Here is a 23,125-nt window from a genome sequence, read left to right on the forward strand (position 1 = left end):
ATAATGTCGCGGCGTTTTTAAAAAATGTATCAACCAAAGTCATTCCAATTAACACAGCATCTTCGATTTGTCAGAAGATATACGTATGTTTTTCGAGAAAGTTGATGTGAACTACCGCTGCAACCTTCTCTCCACCCCCCCCCCCCGCCACCCTGTTCACGATCGTTCTTTGCAAATTACCCACGCAGAATTTCAGATCATTTGCACTGTACTAAGGGGAGTGTGAATACTCGACCGTGTACTGTCAGATCATCGTCTAATTAAAATATCGCCCGCAGTTTTGACTTTTAACAAACTCGTTAGGTTGCAAAAGCAACGCCGATAAGCTTTAGCGCAAATTGACTCCACAGCACTGCCGATTAACGTCCCATCGCTCTTTATCTTGCATTTCATCCATAAAATTCTTTACAATTAAATGATTTATTCGCTGTTTTACTTATATTGTTTGCTTAGACCACCCGAAAAGGATTTGAATTTCGAGCTGCAGAGTCTGGGATAGTGACTGCACGTTCGTTGCATGCCCATCACCAATGTCAAGATTTGGGGCAGAATAATTCTGCAAGGATTCCTCCACGAGTATCGTGGTAACGAAGCAATGGAAACACACAAATTTGCCGATACATCAACATATTATTCTGGCGTGCTTAGGAGCCTTGCGTTTTAAATCTACGAATATCAAAAGATGCAATAGTTGGAAGGACCAATCCTTTTTGAGTGTTGTACAGTGGTCAAACAAATATGGAGCTTTTTAAGCCACCAGCTAAATCTCAAGCCATATGGAATCCGAGGCGTTTAGCATTCATTGCCAATGGGTTTCAGAAATAAAGAGATGTAGGTTGCTCGACATTGAACACAATAGCAAAGCACAAACGTGTAAGTTTGCACAATGTGACGTGCGTGTTTGTGTGTGTGTATATACACAAGTTGCACTGTCTGCAATTCACCTTTCAAACTGGCTCAATTGAAAAATCAATGCAGAGCATGGACATTTAGTAATGAAACGCAATTTGAGCATTTTATTATAAAATGGATTACAAATATATAAATAAAACCGATAAAATAATGCAGAAAATCGATTATTTTCGGTCATAGTAACGGCTGTGCTGCGACTTGACGGCGTTAGTAGCGTAGCAGTTTGATGTAAAATAAATTATTTTAAAAGACTGGATCTTAAATTTGTCCTAACGGTCAAGGGTCATTTATATTTTGGGCCATCACGTGACCTGGTCATATCCAACCACGGCCCCGCTTTGCTCAGATCTGGTTTGAGCCGGTTTGAGCAGATTAAACGTTTTTATTTTTTTAAAATATAACGGATCTTTCATTTAGCATTATTGTCCTGCAATTAAGAATCACATTATTCGCCCCCAATTGCGTCGTCACCCAACGCAACATTTATGTAAAGCTTCTTAAAAAAAAATTTTTTGCATTTAAAAAAATCACGGCCAGCGGCGATGGGCATTGGCTTGTTTTGCACAAACCGCTGCTCGCACCAACCTGGCGAGCGCGCGCCCAGGTCCCGCCCAGCCGCGCCTCCGATTGGCCGAACCTCGGCGGGGGGCGGCGCCCGGCCGCTGGGCCCGTGCCCGTCGATTGGCGGAGAGCGCCGTCAGTCAGCGCGGCGCAGCGCGCCGCACCAGGGTTGGTTGCAGTGTGCGACTTGCTGTGAGTGGCCATTGGTGGTACTAGTGTGCAAAGGGGGGAGGAAAAAAAACCTGTGGGTTTTTAAAAAAATATATTAACCGTTTGCACGAAAAACCGCTCTTCGGGTCTTTTTTACCCCTTTATTTTTTTTTGGAATTGATTATTTTGCTCAATCGAGTCACCATGCCCAAGAGAAAGGTACGTGGAGTAAGCGCCGAGGTGTCGTGTTAAAGTTGCGTTAATGGCAGTTGCGAGTTGGGCAGCGTTTGACATTGGTGCCGATGCTGTGCATTTTCCACTTCCACACGCCCTTCCCCCACCCCCTCCCTTTGGAGTGCGCTAACTGGCTGTCCGTCTCCCTGCCGGACACCCGAGTTCGCGGGGGCCGCTCTGGTGTCTTTTCCCTCACAATCCCCCTTCCTTCTCTCCCTTTTCCTTCATGGTCGGGGATCGTTGCAGCGGTGGCTGGGCGGGCAGGGAGAGGGGGAAGGGAGTGACTGAGCCGCGCGGTCCTTTGTTCTCGGGTCCTGGCTTGTGGCGCAGTGTCGCCTCCGGCCGTTAGACGGCGTACGGCCGGGAGGTGAACGGTGGAGGTGATTGAACATTTGAAACAGTGGGGGGAGGGGCGGAGGGCTCATAACGACGTTGAGGTTCGCGCGCGCGCTTTTCTCTCTAGGGGAGGAGCCGATAACACGCGAAACCCCACCAACATGCCCGGCGGGCCCCTCCGACTACAGCATCGCTTTGCCGTGTGAAGTGACGGGAGGGGGCGGGGTGTTTGATTGACGGCCGCCTTCGCAGTTTCTAAAGTGGCTGCAAGCCTGGCCGCGCTTCCGCCGGCCGCCTGGGCTGTCGGATGGGAGGCGGCGGGCTCAGCCTTTCCGTCACCGAGTGGAGGAAAAACGGCGGGAAGCGGGACTGGGCGCGCTGACGTCATGGCGTCGAGCCGCCGGCCCGGCCTGGGTCAATGGGCTGGCGGGGCCGCCAGGATAAAGCAAAAGCGCCGCTTCCCGTGTGCACAGTAGATAACATCCACCCCCATGTCTCTTAACTGGGGCCCCTAAATAAGCACCCGTTCAAAATTATATTTTCAAATCACTGGTCTCCTACTCTGCAGGATTTATGACGCACCGTTTAAACGCCAGTTGAATCACGCAGCCTTAACGTAATGTCTAAATGGGTACCCCATCCCCTCCAAATAAAGCTTCCCACATTACAACAGTGATTACACTCCAAAAGTACTAATTGGTTGGAAAGCGCTTTGGGGGACGAAAGGCGCTATATAAATGCAAGTGTTTAATGCTAAATCTCCATCATTGATATAGATGGACACTTTGGGGCAACTGTATTAAGAGCATTTTTTTTGTGGTTAACGCCAGCATATTGACAGAATCGTGCCTAGATCTGTTAATAACTTGTCGCAGTGTTCCGGCAGATATCTTTTAACTTCCCTCCCTTCCCATCCCCGTACCCCTGGAGAGGAGAGTAATTTCAGCGGGGTTAGTTATATAGATTTACATATTATAGAATTTGTTTCAATAAGTATTTGGGAGATTTCGTTTTAGCTTTTAGCTCACATTGAACGTATTTTTGCGCATGCCTTTTGGATTGTTCAGACGCAAAAGTCTGCAGCTGATACTTAAATTTACTTAAGGTCCACTGTTGCTATCCAATGCCTAATTCTAAGACTACTTCTTCAGCTGTTGGATGTTTGAGTCTGCATTATTATGCTTATGGAAGAGTTCTGTTTATTTAGAGGTAGTTTGCTGAAAGTGCTGCAGAATAGAATGTTTTCTGGCTTTTTTCTATTCACAGATTGGATTTTAATCTGTTGTATGATTTTCCTGTAGTGCGATTATCTAATTAGTGTTATATACTTTTACTTTTATCTGCTGGTCATGCTGGGTTGGAACTGCTCAAATGATTTCAGGTGGAGCTGGTGTTTCATCCTCTTATCCGGAACCTGTACTTTGATTGACTGTCAGCCAATCTCATTGTTGGGTTATTGGGTGGGTAATTTTTAAAGCCAAAACTGCACCTGTACAGCATGGACATATACTTCTTGGAATTGAAGGAATATTGGATGCATGAAGACTCCTTCCAAATTCATGTAGCTCATGACTTGCATGTGGATTACAACATTGAGAATTGATTGTAACACTTCATGTTTTGTGTTGATTCTCAACTGTCCCCTGTATTTGGAGAGACTCATCATCCAGTAGAACAGGTTTTATGAGGAGCATAGTAAAATTGTAAATGTCATGGCTAACTGCAGAACACTGATTTTTAGATAAAGAAATTACTTAAGGAGGTTTTAATAACAGGAAAATCTGAATTCATTTTTTTTGAAAGGCCATCATATTCAAAGTGTTTTGAGGTAAGCTATGTTTTAAAGCTGTTATAGATTTACTTACATCTAGATAATCTACCTTTGGTGAATAATGGCACTATTGTAAATGACTAGATCAGAACAGGAGTCTGGAACTGCAGCTTAGTTTCAATCACTTTGTTTTTGAGAACTTTTTTATTAAACTGGCAGGTGTAATCAATAAAAATGTATTCTTTTGTTTTTGCAGACTGATGGCGAGGCAAAAGAGGAGGTTGGTGTCTTTGCTTTTGTCAATTTTAACAGGGCTAAAAACCTGTAAGCTTTTGGACATTTCTTGTGTAAATACAGATTTAAGCTGTTATAAAATCAATGTATCTTTTATTTTCTAAAGCCAAAAAGGAGGTCAGCAAGATTGTCAGCGGTAAGTAACTCTTGTGTACAGTATAATTCAATATTTTATGAAGTAATTGATGGGCAGAAGATTAGTTGTATGTCTTTGCTTTATTGCAGAAACCTTCACTTCCAAAACCGGAGCCAAAACAAAAGAAGGTGCCAGCTAAAGTAAGTGGCTTGGTTTTACTGTTATAGCACTTCGTAATGCATGCAAAGCATGATGTACAAGTTGTTTGTTCTTGCACCCTGAGACTTTAAAAAAAATAATCATAGTTGTTTACTATTTGAGGAAGGGAAAGGAATTTCATGAGAATTCATAGAATCATACAACACAGACGGAGCTCATTCGACCCACCGTGCCTGTGCCGGCTCTCTGAAAGAACTACCAATTAGTCCCACTCCACACGCTTTCCCCATAGCCCTGCAGTTTTTTTTCCTTTAAGTATATATCCAATTCCATTTTGAAAGTTACTATTGAATCTGCTTCCACTACCCTTTCAGACAGTGCATTCCAGATCATCATAACTTAGAGTTTAAAAAAAAAAAAAAAAAAATCTCCCCTCTCCTCTGTCTTTTTTGCCAATTATCTTAAATCTGTGTCATCTACCACTGACCCTCATGCCACTGGAAACAGTTTCTCGCTATCTACTCAAAACCCCTCCATTTTGAACAGCTCTATTAAATGCCCCCTTAACCGCCTTTGCTCATAGGAGAGCAATCGCAGCCTCTCTCGTTTCTCCACATACTGAATTCCCTCCACCCTCTCCAAGGCCTTGACATCCTAAGTGTGGTCTTCAGAATGGGACACAATACTCCAACTGAGGCCTAAACTGTGATTTTATAAAGGTTTACCATAACTTTCTTGCTTTTGTACACTCTGCCTCTATTTATAAAGCCAAGGATCCTGTATGCTTTATGAACAGCCAAATCAACTTGTTCTGCCACCTTCAAAGATTTGTGTATGTGAACCCCCCAGGTCTCTGTTCCTGCACCTCCATTAAAATTTAACCATTTAGCTTATACTGCCTCCTAATTTTTCCTTCCAAACTGCATCACTTCACACTTGTCTGCATTACATTTCAGCTGTCTTTGAAATTGCACCAAAATTGTCATTGAAAAGTTTGTGCAGCCACTAATCATCGTTTGTTTTCTGGTTTTTCAAACTTGTCTGCTTTTTGTTAAACTTGTTAAATTTTCACAGCAACTCTATTTAATGTCCACCCGCCCCCATGTTAAGAATTGTAAGTGTGTATACTGTACATCGAAGTCTGTCATGCTAGTCTGAGGTAAAATGACATTTTAACACCCAATCTTTTCTTTCGCTCTTCCTTTCCCTTTCTCCCCTTCCAAATTTTGTCTATTTCTGGCCAACATAGTGAGTTTTGTTGTGATGCTGTTCCACTGGTGTTTCTCTGGTATCTCATCCAAGTGGTCCTTCTTTATTTTTATTTGAGATGCTGACTTTTGCAGTTAGCTGATCTTGGCTGGGGTTAAGATGACTGCAATGCCTCCTAGGTTAGGGAAGATGGATAACAATATTTCACTCTCAGTAACCCATGTATGAAGTAGCCTGTAGGCATTATTGTCTTGGCTAAAGTGAAGATCACCACTTGAGTGAGTATGAGAGATATTCTGGCATTGGGATCCATAAGCTACCGTAGGTCAGTGCTTTCAGGAGAGTAGGAGAGAGGGGATGAAGATTTAATAGAAAAGTGGCTTGTCTTTAATATAAAGAATTTTTTTAATACACAAATTTAGTACTTCCTATTTAGCAATTGACTGACTGTTTTTAGTTGACTTTTTAGAAATATTTCTGAACGTATCTAATTTACTGAACCGTAGCTGTTGGACTTTAACACAGTTTTGTCATGCCTCCCAAGTCATTTGTCATTAGCACTTGCTGATCTTAGGTTGTGGGTTCATAAGCTAAGCTGACACAAGTTTAGTACTGCGAATGTGCTAGTTTTTCCAGAGATGACCTTTCTGATGAGATGTAAAACCAAGGCTTTGGCTGACTTGTTACCTGCTTTGAAGATATCAAGAGGGACAGAAAGAGTGAAGGAAATTATCATTGCAGTTTATTTTAGAAACCTATAATAACATAAGTAGCGATTTGGAAAGCTCATTTTTTACAATTCAAATTTAGATTTGGTGAGTTTTGTGGAAGAGGCAAGTTCTTTCGAAGAGATGTGCTAAAGCTAGATACAATATATTTTTGATTCAAAGTTAGCTTTTTTGCTCTTTAAAAAAAATAAAATAAAAATTGAATTATCCAGTAATTTAAATAAAGAAACATAAATAACTCGAACTGGGAATTCAGTGTTAAAATTTGGATTGTCGGATAAATTGAATTAAGGAGTAGATTGCATACACGAGGACGGAGTAGAAAATTAAATTTACTTCAATTAGGAAATAATTTAAATCAGAAAGTAGAAGAGAATGAAGCAGTTCCTGCTGACATGCAGCAAGACCTGGGTAACATCCAGGCTTGGGCTGATAAGTGGCAAGTAACATGTGTGCCACAAAGTGCCAGGCAATGACCATCTACAACAACGGAGAACATAACCACTTCCCCATGATATTAAATGGAATTGCCATTGCCGGATCCCCCACCATCAGCACGGGGTGGGGAGCAGTGGGAGAGGGTCGCTGTTGAATAGAAACTGAACTGGGCTAGCCACTCAAATACCATGGCTACTAGAGCAGGTCAGCGGCTGGGTATTTTGCAGTGACAAGCTTGCCTCCTGACTCCCCAAAGCCTCTACCACCTGCAAGGCACAAGTTAGGAGTGTGATGGAATACACTCTCCTTGTCTAGGTGAGTTCGAACAACACTCAAGAAACTAGACACTATCGGCAGCACCTCCCAAACCCGTGATTTCCACCACCTCGAAGGACACCAGCAGCAGGATAATGGGAGCACTATCCCCCTCCAAATCATATACCATCCTAACTTGGACATATATCGCCATTTCTTCATTGTCGCTGTGTCAAAATCCTGGCGCTCCCTCCCTCCCTAACGGCATCGTGGGAGCACCTTCACCACATGGCCTGCAGCGGCTCAAGAAGGCCCACTACCGCCACCGCCTTGAGGGCAACTAGAGATGGGCAATAAATGCTAGCCTTGTCAGCAATGCCCACTTTCTGAGAATTTTTTTTTTAATGATCTGGAGAATTAGATATATAATGAGTTAAATAGATCTGATGGGTAAGGTGACGATGCTTTAAACTAAAGCCAAATGAATATAGTGGAACCTATTTGGGATTACTAATGAGAAACTTAAGTCGGCTTACAAACTAGGTCAGTTAGTATGGTTCTCTTTGCTTCAGAAGGTTGTGGGTTTAAGTCCTACTCCAGGATAATCTAAGATGGCACTGTGGTGTAGTCTGCCAGTTATGGTGGTTTTGGGTAGATAGTAAACGATCCTGTGGTACTGTCCAAAGAGTAAGGAGTTCTGGAGTCTTGGCCAACATTCCTCTTTCAATGAATAAACCCCCCCCCCCAAAAAAAAACCTAGTTATTCATAATGTAATTTATGGAATAGCACTGTCAGCAAAAAGCTGCACTGTTAAATGCATAATAGTCACTGCACTTCAAAGTTATTCATTGCACGTGAAGCATTTTGTGGTATTTCTGAAAGACATGCTTTGTAAATGGAAGTCTTTCAGTTAAAGATCATGAAGAGTGTGTAGTAGATAATGGTCACATGGTTAAAACCAGAGGATATGGGTATGAGTTTCACATGGTTGGCTTAAAATATTAAGTGAGGATCTGGGTGTGGCATAATATGTTTTAAAAATTGGCCCAGAAATTCGGGTCTCCACGGGCGAGTACGCACGGGGTACTCACCTGTAGGCCCAATGGAAGTGCCGGTTTCCTGCATGCACTGCGCATGTGTGGGAAACCGGCACTTCCGTTCCCCTGCAAGCAGGGGTTCAGAGGTCGTGCGCGGGGGAGGCTGCGCATGCGCATCGAACTTCGTTTTTTTTTCCAGGTTTGCCCAGGAGGGTAAGCCTGCAGAAGTTAGACATGTAAAAAGCAGGCGTATGGCCTGCTTTTTACAAGGTAAGTGGTGAAGTAATTAAAATTAAAACATTTTTTCCGCAGGTTTATTATTTTTAAATACTTTAAAGAAAGTTAAGTTTATTTAGCCCTGTTAGAAAATAAAATAATTTTTTTCAAAAATTTAAATTATTGTTTAAAATTGTTATTTCATGTAATTTATAGTTTATTTAAAAAATGTGATTTAAAAAAAATAAATTAAAAAAAATTATTTGAAGATTTAGTGATGTTTTGGGGCCCGTAGTATTTCTAAGTTTGACAGCTCTTCCTGTGAGACTTATGAATGGAGCATTCCCTGCTCCGATTGGCTCTCCATGGCCCACGTGATCCCAGGGGACGCATCGAACGAACTGCGTCCCTGGGATACGCAAGCACTGTGCGCCGGCAGCCGGACCAGGCCCCGGATCTGAATTCCATGGGGGCCCACAAGCTCAACGGCCGGCGCGTAAAGTAAGTGCAGGTCGGGGGGGCTTGCACCCGCGGGAAGCCCCGACCCGAATTTCTGGGCCAATAAGAGCAGTCTATTTGAGTGGAAACGTGGCACCTTGATAGATAAATTAGTAACCCGAGAAGAGGAAACCTTTCGGTGGGAGGGGGTGGGGGGACTAATGGTGAAGGACAAAGCATCTTGCAGCTTAATTGTTGTATATGACAGCGACTCAGAATTACATAGAATTTACAGCACAGATATAGGTCATTCAGCCCAACAGGTCTATACCAGTGTTTATGCTCCACACCTTACTTCATCGCCAACCTATCAATCCTTCTATTCCTTTCACCCTCATGTACTTATCTAGCTTCCTCAGAAGTGGCTAAAAATGGAAAATATGCATGAATAAACTGGTATCTAATTTTTTTAATCTGTTAAATATTTTAAACTATTGATGCATACAAGCACATTTCTTTTTGGGAATGAGCTGTTTATTTCTGAAGTTTTTAAAATTCTTCCCCCTTTTTAGACCTCCATTCCCCATGTGTGATACAAGACAAGCCTTTAGCTTCTGGTAGAGTCAGCAAAGAGAGCTGCTTATCTTGATGCCACAAAATGAATTTAATTACAAAAACATTTTTGTGAATCATTTGGAGCATTACTACTTAAGTTCCTTCATTTATTACATCATTATCTCATAACTGCTAATGCGCAGTTCAATGTTTTTTCGTGAAGTGCTTATACCAGCATCTTTTTTTAATAGTGAACAGGTCCCTGAAATTGAAATAGTTAATTAGTTAAACATTTTACAGTAATGGAAGATTGGAATGTAAACTATAAAGTTTATTTTTTTTAAATACGTATAATTTTACATTTTTTCAGTTATGACATCTAATGGTTTTCAATTTTTGCTGGAATGTAAAATTTTGAATTGTACAGTTTGCATCAAAACATTAACTGAACAGACTTATTTCCAACACACACAAATTTCACTAACTTGTTGCGCTACTCCCCTGCACTGTTCCTGCCATATTGGAATTGAGATAATGGAGCAAGAGCTGTATGTAGACAGATACAATTAGCACACTATTATATCTGGCTGCTCCAGCACTTGAATAAGTACCAAAGCTAATAGGTGTACTTTTTATTCCAGTTTTTATCATTTTGGAAAATAACTGAAGCCAAAGTACCAAGTAGGGCTATAAGCAACTTTACTGTTGTACTATGAATATTTCAGTACTATGAATACTCCAGTAGTAATCTATCACACAGCTTTAATGAAACGTGAAATGAGCTAATGTAAATGTTTTTCAAATATATTCAGAAATGACCTGGTTACACTGCAGCAATTAGTTTGGTTATAACATGTGCTGGATTCATTTTAATAGAAAGAGAAAGCTGCTAATGACAAGAAGGAGGAAAAGAAAGCACCAGCAAAAGGAAAAAAAGGAGCTAAAGGCAAAGAAGAGACTAACCAAGAGGATGCAAAAGAAGAAACTCCCTCTGAGAATGGAGAAGCCAAAAATGATGAGGTAAATTTGAGTGGAAAGCAGCAATGTTAAGCTGTGTCTGCTTCACAATAGTGATTACCTACATGTGTTTCTAAAATCTATCCAATTGGGTTTTTTTTGGCTCCCGCTATTTGAACGGTTTCAGTTTGGGTTTTTGCTCATCAAGTCCTCTCGTCGTCTCTTTCCCTCTTCCATTTTACTTCCGACCCCCCTTACTCAAAGATTCATAATTTGGAAAGGCCTAAAATGCATAGCTGGTTTAAAGATGAGATGTCATTTGATCCATCTTGACGCATCCATCCAGAAAGACCGTGGTCACCTTTCCTTGTATGTTATAAACAGTGTTCACCTCCAGTACCTGATCCAGAAGTCTATTTAGTGTTACAAAAGCAAAATACTGCGGATGCTGGAAATCTGAAATAAAAACAGAAGATGCTGGAAATACTCAGCAGGTCAGGCAGCATCTTTGGAGAGAGAAACAGAGTTAATGTTTCAGGTCGATGACCCTTCATCAGAACTGGATTGACCTGAAACGTTAACTCTGTTCCTCTCGCTCCACAGATGCTGCCTGACCTGCTGAGTATTTCCAGCATTTTCTGTTTTTATTTCTATTTAGTGTTAATCACTTTGTTTAAAAAAAACTTCTGATGTCTGTCAAGAGTTCCAGAATCACCTTTTACAATACCATATACAATCGTGTTTACCATACTACGGTCACTTCTCAAATCACCTCTTTCCGAGGCTGAAAATCCCCAAGTTTCTCCAGTCAACAGCTGCCAGATTTTTAATGTCTCCCTTGTCTGGGTGACCAGATACTCAAGGTGTGGTCATTAAATTTCCTGTGAATTGTACTTGAACATTTTGGTGATATAGTTCAGCACTTTTTGTGTGCTGCTCTGCAGTGATTGGGCGTGTTCAGTTCAGTGCTAAACAGATCTTTCAACTTCATTTTTAGCTATTTCAGCATCATTTGTGCACTATTGAATGCCTATTACTTTTTTGTGTTCTGTTCATCTAGTAAAATACAGTAATTTTAAAACTTGCTAGAGCTACTGGTCAGCTGTGGGAGAATGCCTGACTGGGTCCCAGGATGCTGTCTGTTTATTTCTGGGAGATGCTTTGTCTCTGCTTCCAGCTTGCCAGATAGTGCAGCAAAGGTCAGAAACGCTTCAGGAGAAAGTCTCCTGTATGTAATTCAGATACAAGCATATTTTTACTGAGTCCTAATTTTTGGCTAACCGTGCATAACTAGCCTGTTTGTATGCACCTTTTTAAGAAGAAAAATGCAAATATACTTTTTAATAAACTTGATTTCAAAAATTCTAAGTATATTAAAAATCCAAACCGGAAAACAATCAAGCATTTAACAATTATCAGTCGAGGGATCAACTTGTTAAATTGTGACTCGTGGCCCATGCCCGGATGTGGGAAGGTAAAAAGTTCTTGGAAGTCCACACAATACATTGACGCAGGAGGATCTAGTTGATGCTGAGGTTGGGATGGGTGTATGCCCTTTTCTCCCCCACCCCCACCCCCACCCAGTTTCAAAAGAAAAGTGGTTCAACCCGGCAGTGCTTTCAATAGATAGACTAACATATGTCCAATCGTTTTTTTCCCCTAATCTCCTTTCCGGTGTTGTCAACTGTATGAAAATTTATTTGCTTAATGGGCTTTACTTGTTTACCTGCTGAAGGTGTAAGTAGTAACCCTAACCCACCTGCTCTCACCGGTGGCTACACACTTCTGGTGAATAAGACAAATATGGAATGAGAAGGGGAGCATTTACTTCATCTCTTATAACCAACAGAAAGTAACATTCAGTAATCTAAAATGCTTGGCTGAGAGTTATGTCTAAGATTTTTGATATGGGAATGTCAGCGTGACAGTTCAAACCACAACACAATTTTGCATATCAGCCTGTTCGGAATACTGTGAGCTTAATGAGCAAGGATATACTTGACATTTTTCAATTGTTTACGCACTGGTTACAAATAGAAGTAATATCCATTAAATCCAACACTCCTTTTCTACAATTTATGTTTTAACTTTTTTTTTACATTTCAGGCACAGTCCACTGAAAGCTGTGAAGAGAAAGAAGCCAAGTCAGAGTAACTGCATCTGCCCGTCATCTCCATCAATGGCATCCATACCTCCATACTGTATTGTTAACAGAGAGGAATATTTTTATCAACTATTTTATAAATACAAGGTTTTTTTAGCATGAACTTAATTATGGAAACACCCACATCTCAAGATTATTTGGGGGTATGAAACCCTAAAGAATCATTGTTTTAAAATTGTGATTGTTGTAGTTAGTGTGATATGTGGGACAAGTAAATGGTGGTAGTTATTGACTTCTGTCAATGTTTGTCTTGTGTCATACTCAAAAGGTCTGATATTTTAATTCACCAGGTATTTTGTGGTGTTAGGCTATTACAAGTGGGGAAGAGTAAGGAGAAAGTTGTTTGTGTCAAAACATTCCAGTGGTTTTGTGGGTTAGTTTTGTAACCAGGTAAAATATTTTGGTGAAAAAAAAATAAAAATGTGGGGCCTGGAAATCTAATGTGAAAAATATTTTAATTTTAAATTTGTCATTTTTGTAAAGAAAAAACTTTGCAATCATGTAAAACTAGTTTCTAATGGAAATTAACATCTCTTTTAAAAGGGCAGATGGCTGTGTGTCCCCACTTCCTGTCAGAATTTTTGCTGGATGATTTACCTTAATAAAAAAAAAAGCTCCCCAAAGTTTCTCTACATGAAGTATCACTTATGCTATTTCATTCCATTATTCAGTGCATTTTTTAAGAATTGAACAGTACAAAAGCACAATCCATCAATTTATACTTTGCTATAAAATCTTCTGTTGGTGAATATATTCCCTCTGCACTATTTGTAGCACAGTTGTGAACTAGTTTATAAAAAATGTATTTACAATTTTGCTGCAAACAGTGTCTGTATAATATACTTCCTCTTACTATGTGGTATGATATTTCCTACCGAGAACATTTTTGACATAGAGAGCAGCCTGCTTTTTAAAATGGCATGTCATGACAGTTGAGGTGTCTTATATGGAGGCATCCTGCTCCTATATTTATAAAAAAAAAAAAAAAAAATGCCTATTCTTCCATGGACTCGGTTCACTTTTTTTAGCATAAGGTAAATGGGTGTTGCTCTCAAATCTTTCTCTTCCTCTCTGCCCCCACCCCCCCAACACCAAATAACTTTAGAACTGATTATTTTCTTTGTTATCATCTTCCTCTGGAATGTATTTCTTTACTTTAAAAAAAAAACTTGTGCTAGCTTCAAGGGTTGTTTGAAACATCCAAGCCATTTGTTGTGGACGTACATGATTGTTATCTCTAAATATATGACTGCCTGTAACATAGCTGGGCTTCTGTCCAAATGGTAATGGGGTTTGTTCACTTCAAGTCATTGTTACAGAAGAAAAATTGTCAAGTCGCAAACTGCATATCTGTTGGTATCACTCAAATCTCTGACACTGTTCATTTTGGTGTGACCGCACAACCTGTGGTGTCTGGTCTCAGTGAGGAGACCGGTCATTGCTCTAAGGCTGTGATTCTTTGATTCCTGTGTCAGCCCTCATCCAAGGATGCTGCGCTGGATTGTCTTTGAGCATTGGTTCATGTAGTCTTCCCAGCCAGTGCAAGTAAAGAGTCTATTGGTCGATACCAATAAGTATGTTCCAGTCACTGCCTTGTCTGTGATCAAAATAAATTGGCTGATGCATTTTTGCACTCTCTTAACTTTCAGTCTTGGAATGCAGCATGAGGGAAGGCCCCGGTAACCATTGTTATTAACTCAACTTTTTGAAGTCCCAAGTTTAGTGCATCTCTGCCAATCCCCACCATAGCACAGCCTGTGTGTCATGCCATGGTTATCCATAGCATAGTTGGCTCAGATGCTATTTGTTGGTGCAGTTAGGTTCATGACAAGCTTGCAGTATCTTTCAGCTGCAGCCTGTTCGGAGGGTGAGCTTTGGAGTGAGTTGGTGAGTGGCTACTTGATCATTTATAAATCTGCTTCACTATCCAATGTTTGAGTGTCATTGGTGTACTGAGCTGTGTGCAGAGCTGGGAGCATCTGCTAAATGGCGTGGCTTGATAAATAGAGTAGCAACTGGAATTTGATGAGTGGGAATTCAGTGCAGAGAGGGAAGGAGGTACTAAATGCTTTAAACCAAGGGGCAACAGTAAATAAGTAAGTAATCAAACCGGAGGAAATAGAAAAAGTAACACGAGTGACCGAACCCAAGGAAATTAAGATAAGTATATAGGTAAGTATCTAGATATCCCTTTGTGTTTAGTATCTTTAGTGGCAAGTGTTAAGCTTGACTTAGTGTAAGTCAAAGGAAATTGAGGTAAGTGATTAAATTCTAACTGCATATAAAGATGCTAATAACTGATGTTAAATAAATTAGTAATTAATTAACTACATTAAGCTAAATCCACCTATTTAATAAATCTAGACCTCGTGAACATTAGTTCAAGAAATAAACTGCAGGTAGCTAACATCCTAATTAATTAAGCCCAGGCAGTGTTGGGATTGTAGTACATGGGAGATTGTGGACCTTGAGACACTCCAGCTCAGTCGTTGAGCTAGAGACACTCCCAACACATAAGGGAGGGGGAGGAATTACTGGGTAATTTACTTGAGTACAGTCGAGCACCAGAGGAAGCACAGGAAGGGGCTAGTGTAATTTTCCGTTAGCCAGGTAAGGAATGTAGGAGAGGACAGAGGTCCAGCAGACATTGCACCTGTCCAACAGGTACAAAGTACTCAATACTTGTGAGGATAAGGAGAAAGACTGGGAAAGACAGCCAGAATGCTGACCAAGGCACCATGGAGGAGGAAGAGGTGGAGTAGAAAGGTTGTAGTTATAGGGAATTCTGGGAAAGAGCCAGAACGCTGACAAAGGCACCATGGAGGAGGAAGAGGTGCAGAGTAGAAAGGTTGTAGTTATAGGGAATTCTATTAGGGTGAGAAAGTTTCCTTTGCAGTCAAGATCGAGAATCCTGAAGGGTGTGGCCTACCCAGTGCCAGGGTCGGACATCTTGAAACAGCTGGAAAAGAATCTGGAAAGGGAAGAGGAAGGATCCAGTTGTGCTCCTTGTTGGAACCAACAACATGCGAAACAGAGAAGAGGTTCTTCTACGGGAGTATCGGGTGTTAGGCGCTAAATTGAAAAGCAGGACTTCACTGGTATTACCTGAACCACATGCAATTTGGCACGGGGTCAAACCGATTGGGGAAAGTCAACGTGGCTAAAGGAGTGGTGTGGGAAGCAGGGGTTCCATAGAGGACGGAATAATGCCAGAGAACTGGTGGACAGCTAATGTTCTTGTATACAAAGAGGGTGATAGAACCAAACCTGGAAATGAGTCTTGACATCAGTGATAGGAAGGACATGGGATTCTATACTAAGTGATGGAAGAGACAGAAAATACAATTTGAAACGGCAGCAAGGCTAAGTCCTGCTTAACTAACCTGATAGAATTCTTTGAAGAGGTAATGGAAAGAGTAGACCAGGGTAATGCAATTGATGTCATATACTTGGATTTTCAAAAGGCCTCTGAAAAGGTACCACACGGTAGGCTCTTGACAAAGGTTAGGGCATGTGGAGTCAGATGACAAGTAGCTGAATGGATCGCAAATTGGCTTTTTAAAAAAAAAAAAGCCGAGTATGGGTAAAGGGTAGTTATTCAGATTGGAGGAAGGTAGAAAGTGGTGTTCCACAAGGATCAGTGCTGGGACCACTTACTCAATTTACATTAATGATTTGGAATTAGGAATAAGTAACTAGGAAAAATTTGCAGTCTTGTATTATGTTGCATTCTTCCAGTGTTGGCTATACCCCCCCCCCCTGTTTGGTATAGCTAACTGGGGAAGATTGCAATATAATACAAGAAAATATTCAAAAACTTGCAAACTGGACAGTTAAATGGCAAATAAACTTTATTGTGAGGTGATGTACTTTGTAGGGAAAGCAGAAATATCACCTACATTTTGGAAAATAAGAGAAGACTTGGAGGTGACCTAAGAGTGGGTTGGATAGGGTAGATGTGGAGAGAATATTTCCACTTGTATTCATGGCTCAGTTTTTGATTCTCCCACAAGATAGTTTCTAATAATTCCAATAGGGAAATGAGAAATTTCTTTATTCATAGTGGTGTTATAATGTGGAACTTGCTACCACAGGAACTGATTGAGGCAAATTGTTTTGATGCTTGCAAAAGGAAATTAGATGAATACATGAGAGAAAAGGGAATAGATACGATGGGCTGAGATGAGGTAGATGGAAGGGGAGGAGACTTGTGTGAAGTATAAACGCCAGCACAGACTAGCTGGGCCGAATGACCCGTTTCAGTGCTGTATGTTCTATGTAATACTTTCTCCAACTCTTAGGGATTATTGTAAGTTTCTTTGGCAACCCCCCAGTGAAACAGTTGTTCCCTTCCCTCTGCCCCTCTTTATAAAAATAGATAGAAGGTGCTAAATAGGTTGGCATTGTTCAAAGTTAACAAGTCACCTGGCCCAGATGGGATATATCCTCGGTTGCTGAAGGAAGCAAAGGTGGACATAGAAGCTCTGTCCACAATCTTTCAATCCTGTTTGGATATGGGAGTGGTGCAGGAGGATTGCAAGTGTTGCATCCCTATTCAAAAAAGACGATAGAGATGCGCGCATGTTTTTCTAACTGGAGAGAAGTGCAGTGGAGTCCCCCAGGGGTCGGTATTGGGACTATTGCTGTTTTTATATATAAATGACCTGAACTTGAGTATAGGGAGTACAATTTTGATTTGGGGATGGTACAAAACTTGGCAATGTAGTAAATAGTGAGGATAGTAGCAGACTTCAGGAGCCTATAGACTGGTAAAATGGGGAGGAACATGGCAGATACAATTTAATGTGAATATGTGTGAAGTGATGCACATTGGGAGAAATAACACGGGGAAGCGGTATATTCTAAATGGCGCTATTTTGTGGAGGGTGCAAGAGCAGAGGGACCTGGGGTGCATATTCACAAATCTTTGATGAAGGCAGGGCAAGTTGATAAGGCGGTTAAGAAAGTGTATAGGATACTTGGCTTTGTTAATGGGGGCATTGAATAAAAAACCCCAAGGAAGATATGCGAAACCTTTACAAATCACTGTTAGGTCTCAGCTGCAGTATTGTATATCATTCTGGACACCACACTTTAGCAAGAATGTCAAGGCGTTGGGGTACAGAGGATGTTTACCCGAGATGAGAGACTTCAGTTACAGGGAGAGATTGGAGAAGTTGGAATTGTTCTTGGAGCAGAGAAGGCTATGGGGAGACCGAATAATAGGTATTCAAAATTATGAGGGGTTTTGATAGAGCAAATGGGGAGAAATTGTTTCCTGTGGCAAATGGGTCAGTAACCAGAGGTCATAGATTTAAAGTAATTGGCAAAAGAAGTAGAGGGGAGTCAGGATTTTTGTTTTCAGAGGATTAAAATCTTTAATGTACTACCTAAAAGGGTGGTGGAAGCAGATCCCATAGGAAATTTCAAAAGAAAATTAGACATGTACTTAAAAGGACTAATTTGCAGGATTATGGGAAAAGGCTGGGGTGTGGGACTAAATTGGACAATCCTTTCAAAGAGCTGGCACAAGTATGATGGGCTGAATGGGCTCCTGTGCTGTAAGACACTATAATCATGTCCTATTGATGCCCAAGGAAGATAAAAAATCATTTGGACCTTGTGCCCCACACTTCCTATACATTTTGTTAGCACTGATCTCTTTTCTGTGTTCAACTGGCTTAAATTTCATGTAGGAGATAAATCTTGCTCTATACCCCACTGAGTTCAAACAGTCCTTTGCACGTCAGCAACAGAAAACTTAGCACCAAATCCATTAAGTTGGTTTTTCACTAATGGTCATTCCAGTTCTATGCCTTCCCTCAAGCCTTTCTGGCATTTGAGGCTGCCTCTGGTAAAAAAGACCACCCTAATAGAAGACCTAAACATACAAATGAGGTCTGTTTGGTCTACTGTTGGCTATGTCTTTTGGGTTGCCCCATGAGCTGCAGCTGTAAATATGTTTTTCATGCTTTTACGTTATGCGGTGTTGCTGTTGGAGGGCAATAAATGCCACCAACTGAAGCTTGAGTTCCAGGAGAGGTTCAACAGGTAGACCACCTCATTGCAGCAGTGGTTGTCAAACCTACAGGTGTGATGGAGACTGCAGCCCTTGTGCAGCCTATCAATATGGGCCATAACCTGACCTGTACGATTTTCACTGCAGCCACTGAAACCAGGAAAAGCTCTTTAGTCAAACTGGAAGCTAAGTGCAGGTGCTGCTTGATACCTTTCGCACCCAGTTAGCTCTTTCAAAGAGCTGGCACAGCCACGATGGGCCAAATGGCCTTTTTCTGTGCTGTATCATTCTATGATTCTAAATGGAAAGATCACAACAGATGCTTGGATCCAGGCAACCAACAGCAGGGGATAACCTGCATTTTTGAGCCACGAACCATATTTTGAGCGTGGCCTGATCAGCTAAGAGAGCCTCAGCTGCTAGGACCATTTGCGGCGATTGAGCAAGTTCATCTGGATCAGGAATTAGATGTTTTTATTCAATTTGTGCAGTCTTCAAATGTTGAGTGGGTTCTGGCCCATCTTCAGTCTTGGAGCAATGACTAATTTTTTTCTACTTCACAAGTATCTTAAGTACAATAAAGAGTTGCATCTACTAGTGAGGTGCTTTTCTCTAGACTTAGCTTGGCCTCCAGCATGTTCACAAAATATTCATTGTTCCAATACTTCTTAGATAACTGGCTCGTGAAAGCTTCCTGTTGAGACAGTGGATGGCTGTCGAGTTGGTGCTCAGCAAATTACATCGACTGAGAGGTTGCATCTAGAGCCAAAGAACACGATGTTCATACGAGCTTGGAAAACTATTCTTATTCTCGGACTGCTTTGTAGTCCTTCAGAAAGTGGTGCCTTTCTTAACAAAAAGTCAAGGATCACAGCTAAACAGTATCTTTCTGTTTTGCTTTTATGGCAGTAGCCATCTTCATTTACCAGAATGCTAATTTATTCATTACTGGTCTTGCAGGTCGGTTTGTCCCAGCTGGTGGAGATAATCTGAGATTCAGCCTGAACTTAGTTGGTAGTTCCAGGTGCAAAAGCGGGGTTTTGTTTCAACCACCCCATTCTAGACTGTTACTGATGACATGTCTTGCTGTCGAGGCATACACTCAACTGAGCTCAGAGCTAACGGATTACAAAGTTGTCAGTGGTACAACTAGCCCTCAAACATTTTTAGGGTGAGTCACTGTTTTTTGATAGGCACACAACAGTCAGCCAGTATGTTAACAAGCGATGGAACCCAATCTTGGTGCCTATGTCAAGATGCAACATTGTCTGATGGTGCCTGAACCATAAGGGTGGTATTCCTGGCATAATGCCTGACCATGGTGGACAACAGATGATGCTTCAATTCACTTGTTGATTCAACTGCACGAGTAGAAGACCACATTGAGAAGTTAAGAACATATTCTGAAGATGGGGTTACCCCTTTCACATCACTGAACAATCACCCATGTTTCTGCTCAAAGACAGGATCAGTCATTGTGGAGTCTGGAAAATCTTTATTTCTGTGCATGTTTCAGAAGATCAGAGCAGAGGGGTAATAGTGATTATAGTAAGCCCTTGCTGGCTTCACAAACTGACCTTTTAATATCCTAGCATTGAACAGTACCTGTTTGATGTCACTAACTTATGGGAGAGACATTCACTCACAAATACAAGGCAGTAATCTGCATCCAGATCTGGCAGACCTATTAATGGCCTGCCTGTTGAGAGGGAGTGATGGTTGGACCGAGGTCTACCGTTGTTGGTAAAGCACATGCTTCTGGCTACTGGTAAAGCAGCTACTAATAAGGCATCTAATTTCAAATGGATTTTTCTTGTGATCCCTCTTCTGAATACTAATCCTTTCTATTTTAATCCATTTATTTAAGAACACCTGTAACATCTTGTTAACCTATGTGTGAAACCCAGCTCTGTGTTGATGTGGCTGTCATTTCAGCCTTTTGTGATCTTTTTGCCTTGGGTTCATTATATAAAAAAACTGGTGTTCTAGTTCATAAAAGTCGTCTGGTAACTAAATCCAGATAATTCTTCTCTTATCAAATTAGGACTTTAATTTGGTCTTAAATAAATGAATATACACCCGTTACAAACATCGACACCCAATGGTCCAAGATATTTGCCATGGAAAATTACTGCTGGAGGGTCTGATGTGGGCTTAATGAGATTAATGACTGCGTGTTGATCAGCTTGACAATATTGGCCAATTCATCATAAGAACATAAGAAATAGGAGCAGGAGTAGGCCATTTGGCCCTTCGCGCTTGCTCCGCCATTCAGTAAGATGGCTGATCTTCTACCTCATCTCCACTTTCCTGCACTATCCCCATATCCCTTGAATCCCTTAATATTCAAAAATCATGCAGCACTTAGGAGTTTCCTGCCAAAGGTTATATCCCATTTTCGTTTAGGGTAGAGAATGTGACCCCTAATTTTTACCCCCTTTCTCATGGGAGATTGAAAAACATTCTCGTGTATGGACACTTGTAGAGAAGCTTGCCTATGTTGACTATACCAAATCCTTCCACCAATCCTAGCAGTTATTTCTTTTGTAGGGTCCAAGGTATTTGGTGAACTCGTCACCAACTTGTGCCTTGCCAGATTGCTCATAGAGTGTATTTTGCACTATTACCATTTTGCTGGCAGGAGACCAGTGGGATCAGCGAAGGGCCATTCTACCTGTTCCACTATCTTGCAGGGCCTTCTTCGTTCTTCTAAAGAGATTCCTCCAAACACCCTTCACTTACCTAATTATCCTCTTAGGCCTTTCAGGGTGTCCAGTGACATTATTTTCCATGGTATCTTTGGATAAAACAACCTGATGTTCCAGTGCAGAGCCAGCCATTCTGTACTGCACATAAGCTGGATGAGCTACATGGGGCACCTCCTATGTGAAGTCATGACATCGCAAAATGTCTTAAAAGCAGGTCATTCCTTGTGATTTTTTGTTTCCCCAGTAAAAACATGGTCTGGTATTTTTCCATTCCAGTGATGTGTAGAGGATGCTCTTTAGAAGAATTACGGAAAACCTTTAAGGTAGGTAATCTTTCATGTTGCTCCACATTTTGTACCTCACTTTCAATCCATAGAAATAGAATGCATTGTACTCTTGTTTGCCTGCATCCCCTTTTTTAACTTTCCATCTCTACACCAAAAAAAGACTTACTTTGTTAATTTATAATTTTTGTGCTGAGATGTGTAGATCATTTTAATCTTGTTCTCACATTGACGAAAAATCAAACATGATTGAGAGTGTATAGCGTAATTGCGCTCAAATTTCCAAGCACTTTTTGTGATAGTTATTACAGTCTAAATCATAATAGCATGGCTTTTCTAATTTCAGTTTTAGAGCATATATTGAAAATTCTTTGAATGTTTTTTTATTTTCTCAATCAAATCAATTTAGTGTAATTAATAGGTCCTAAAGCGACTGGCTCCACATAACCCTTAAAGCCTGTGCCCTAATGGATAGAGTCGACTTCACTGGACAAGCAGCAGAAGTATTTCCAGCACTGGTGAGCTGTATGGGTTTAGCTGGTTAAATTTCAGCAGCAACAACAACTTGCATTTACATAATGGTTTTAATGTAGTAAAACGTCCCAAGGCGCTTCACCAGAGTGTTATCAAACAAAATTTGACACCGAACAACATAGAGATATTGGGACAGGTGGCCAAAAGCTTGGTCAAAGAGGTAGGTTTTAAGGAACACCTTAAAGGAGGGGAGAAAGGTGGAGAGATTTAAGGAGGGAATTCTAGATCTTAGGGCTTAGGCAGCTGAAGGTACAGACAGCAATGGTGGGGTGATGGAAATTGGGGATGCGCAAGAAGCCAGAATTGGAAGCTTGCAGAGATCTTGGAGCTTTCAAGGGCTGGGGAAGGTTACAGAGATAGGGAGGGGCAAGGCCATGGAGGGATTTGAACACAAGGATGAGAATTTTAATTTTGAGGGATGCTGGACCGGGAGCCAATGTAAATTAGCGAACACAGGACTGATGGGTGAATGGGACTTGGTACAAGTTAGGATACAGCAGCAGAGTTTTGGATGAGCTGAAGTTTACCGATAGTGGAAGGTGGCAGGCTGGCCAAAAGAGCATTGGAATAGTCGAGTCTGGAGGTAACAACAGCATGGATGAGGGTTTCAGCAGCCAATGCGCCAAGGCAGGGACAGAGAAGGGCGATACTGTGGAGGTGGAAGTAGGCGGTCTTGGTGATGGAGCGGATATGGGGTCAGAAGCTCAGTTCAGGATGTCAAGGTTGTGAACAGAAAAGCCTCAGACAGTGGCTAGGATGGGAATGGAGTCAGTGGCTAGAGAACGAGAACAGCAGTGTCCCTGGACAAGTTTGGAGGTCCCTAAGGCTTAGCTGTTTCCATTCTGCACCTAAGATCACTGGACTTGGAAAAGGGGTATGTGAAATTAACGTTGACAATGTTAGCAGACGAGCACTTAATGTGTTTCTATGACTGCTCTATCCACTATTTTAATGGGTATCAACCCATTTATTTTAAGTGAGTTAATACCTGTGCTAAAATAGCTGACATAAGAGCATAGAAATTTGCTAACATTACCAACAGTAACTTCTAGGCTTATATTGGGCAAACAAAAACTCTACATGTGAGAA

The 23,125-nt window shown here is 41.2% G+C and overlaps 2 protein-coding genes across 5 annotated transcripts in view; both read left to right on the forward strand.

The window, feature by feature from the left end:
• Nucleotides 1–1,641: 1,641 nt before the first annotated feature.
• On the forward strand, nucleotides 1,642–13,125 carry hmgn7 (high mobility group nucleosomal binding domain 7). Its single transcript, XM_085995342.1, has 6 exons — nucleotides 1,642–1,842; nucleotides 4,221–4,244; nucleotides 4,365–4,394; nucleotides 4,484–4,534; nucleotides 10,247–10,390; nucleotides 12,434–13,125. Exons 1-6 carry the CDS (start codon nucleotides 1,828–1,830, stop codon nucleotides 12,479–12,481), a joined length of 312 nt encoding a protein of 103 aa, XP_085851468.1. The 5' UTR covers nucleotides 1,642–1,827; the 3' UTR covers nucleotides 12,482–13,125.
• Nucleotides 13,126–13,249: 124 nt separating this feature from the next.
• Nucleotides 13,250–23,125, forward strand: part of LOC147124960 (uncharacterized) — a 76,671-nt gene continuing 66,795 nt past the window's right edge. For 2 of the 4 annotated variants that reach the window (XM_085995311.1, XM_085995329.1), the window contains exons 1-2: nucleotides 13,250–21,541; nucleotides 21,912–22,020. Coding sequence is in view for 2 of the 4 variants with exons in the window: in XM_085995329.1 (XP_085851455.1) it covers nucleotides 21,970–22,020 (51 nt within the window). In the remaining 2 variants the exon portion in view is untranslated. Of the gene's footprint in view, nucleotides 22,021–23,125 lie in introns of all 4 variants that reach the window. The other 2 variants (XM_085995302.1, XM_085995321.1) reach the window with 1 other exon arrangement.

Source organism: Somniosus microcephalus, chromosome 1, assembly GCF_052327205.1.
Source record: "Somniosus microcephalus isolate GS21.2 chromosome 1, FLI_Smic_1.0, whole genome shotgun sequence".
NCBI lineage: Eukaryota > Metazoa > Chordata > Chondrichthyes > Squaliformes > Somniosidae > Somniosus > Somniosus microcephalus.

Bases quoted from the DNA above. Each gene is read 5' to 3' on its own strand.
- hmgn7 (XM_085995342.1), top strand. The intron at 4,245-4,364 runs GTTGGTGTCTTT...TATTTTCTAAAG, and splicing joins ATGGCGAGGCAAAAGAGGAG to CCAAAAAGGAGGTCAGCAAG. The intron at 10,391-12,433 runs GTAAATTTGAGT...TTTACATTTCAG, and splicing joins GAGAAGCCAAAAATGATGAG to GCACAGTCCACTGAAAGCTG.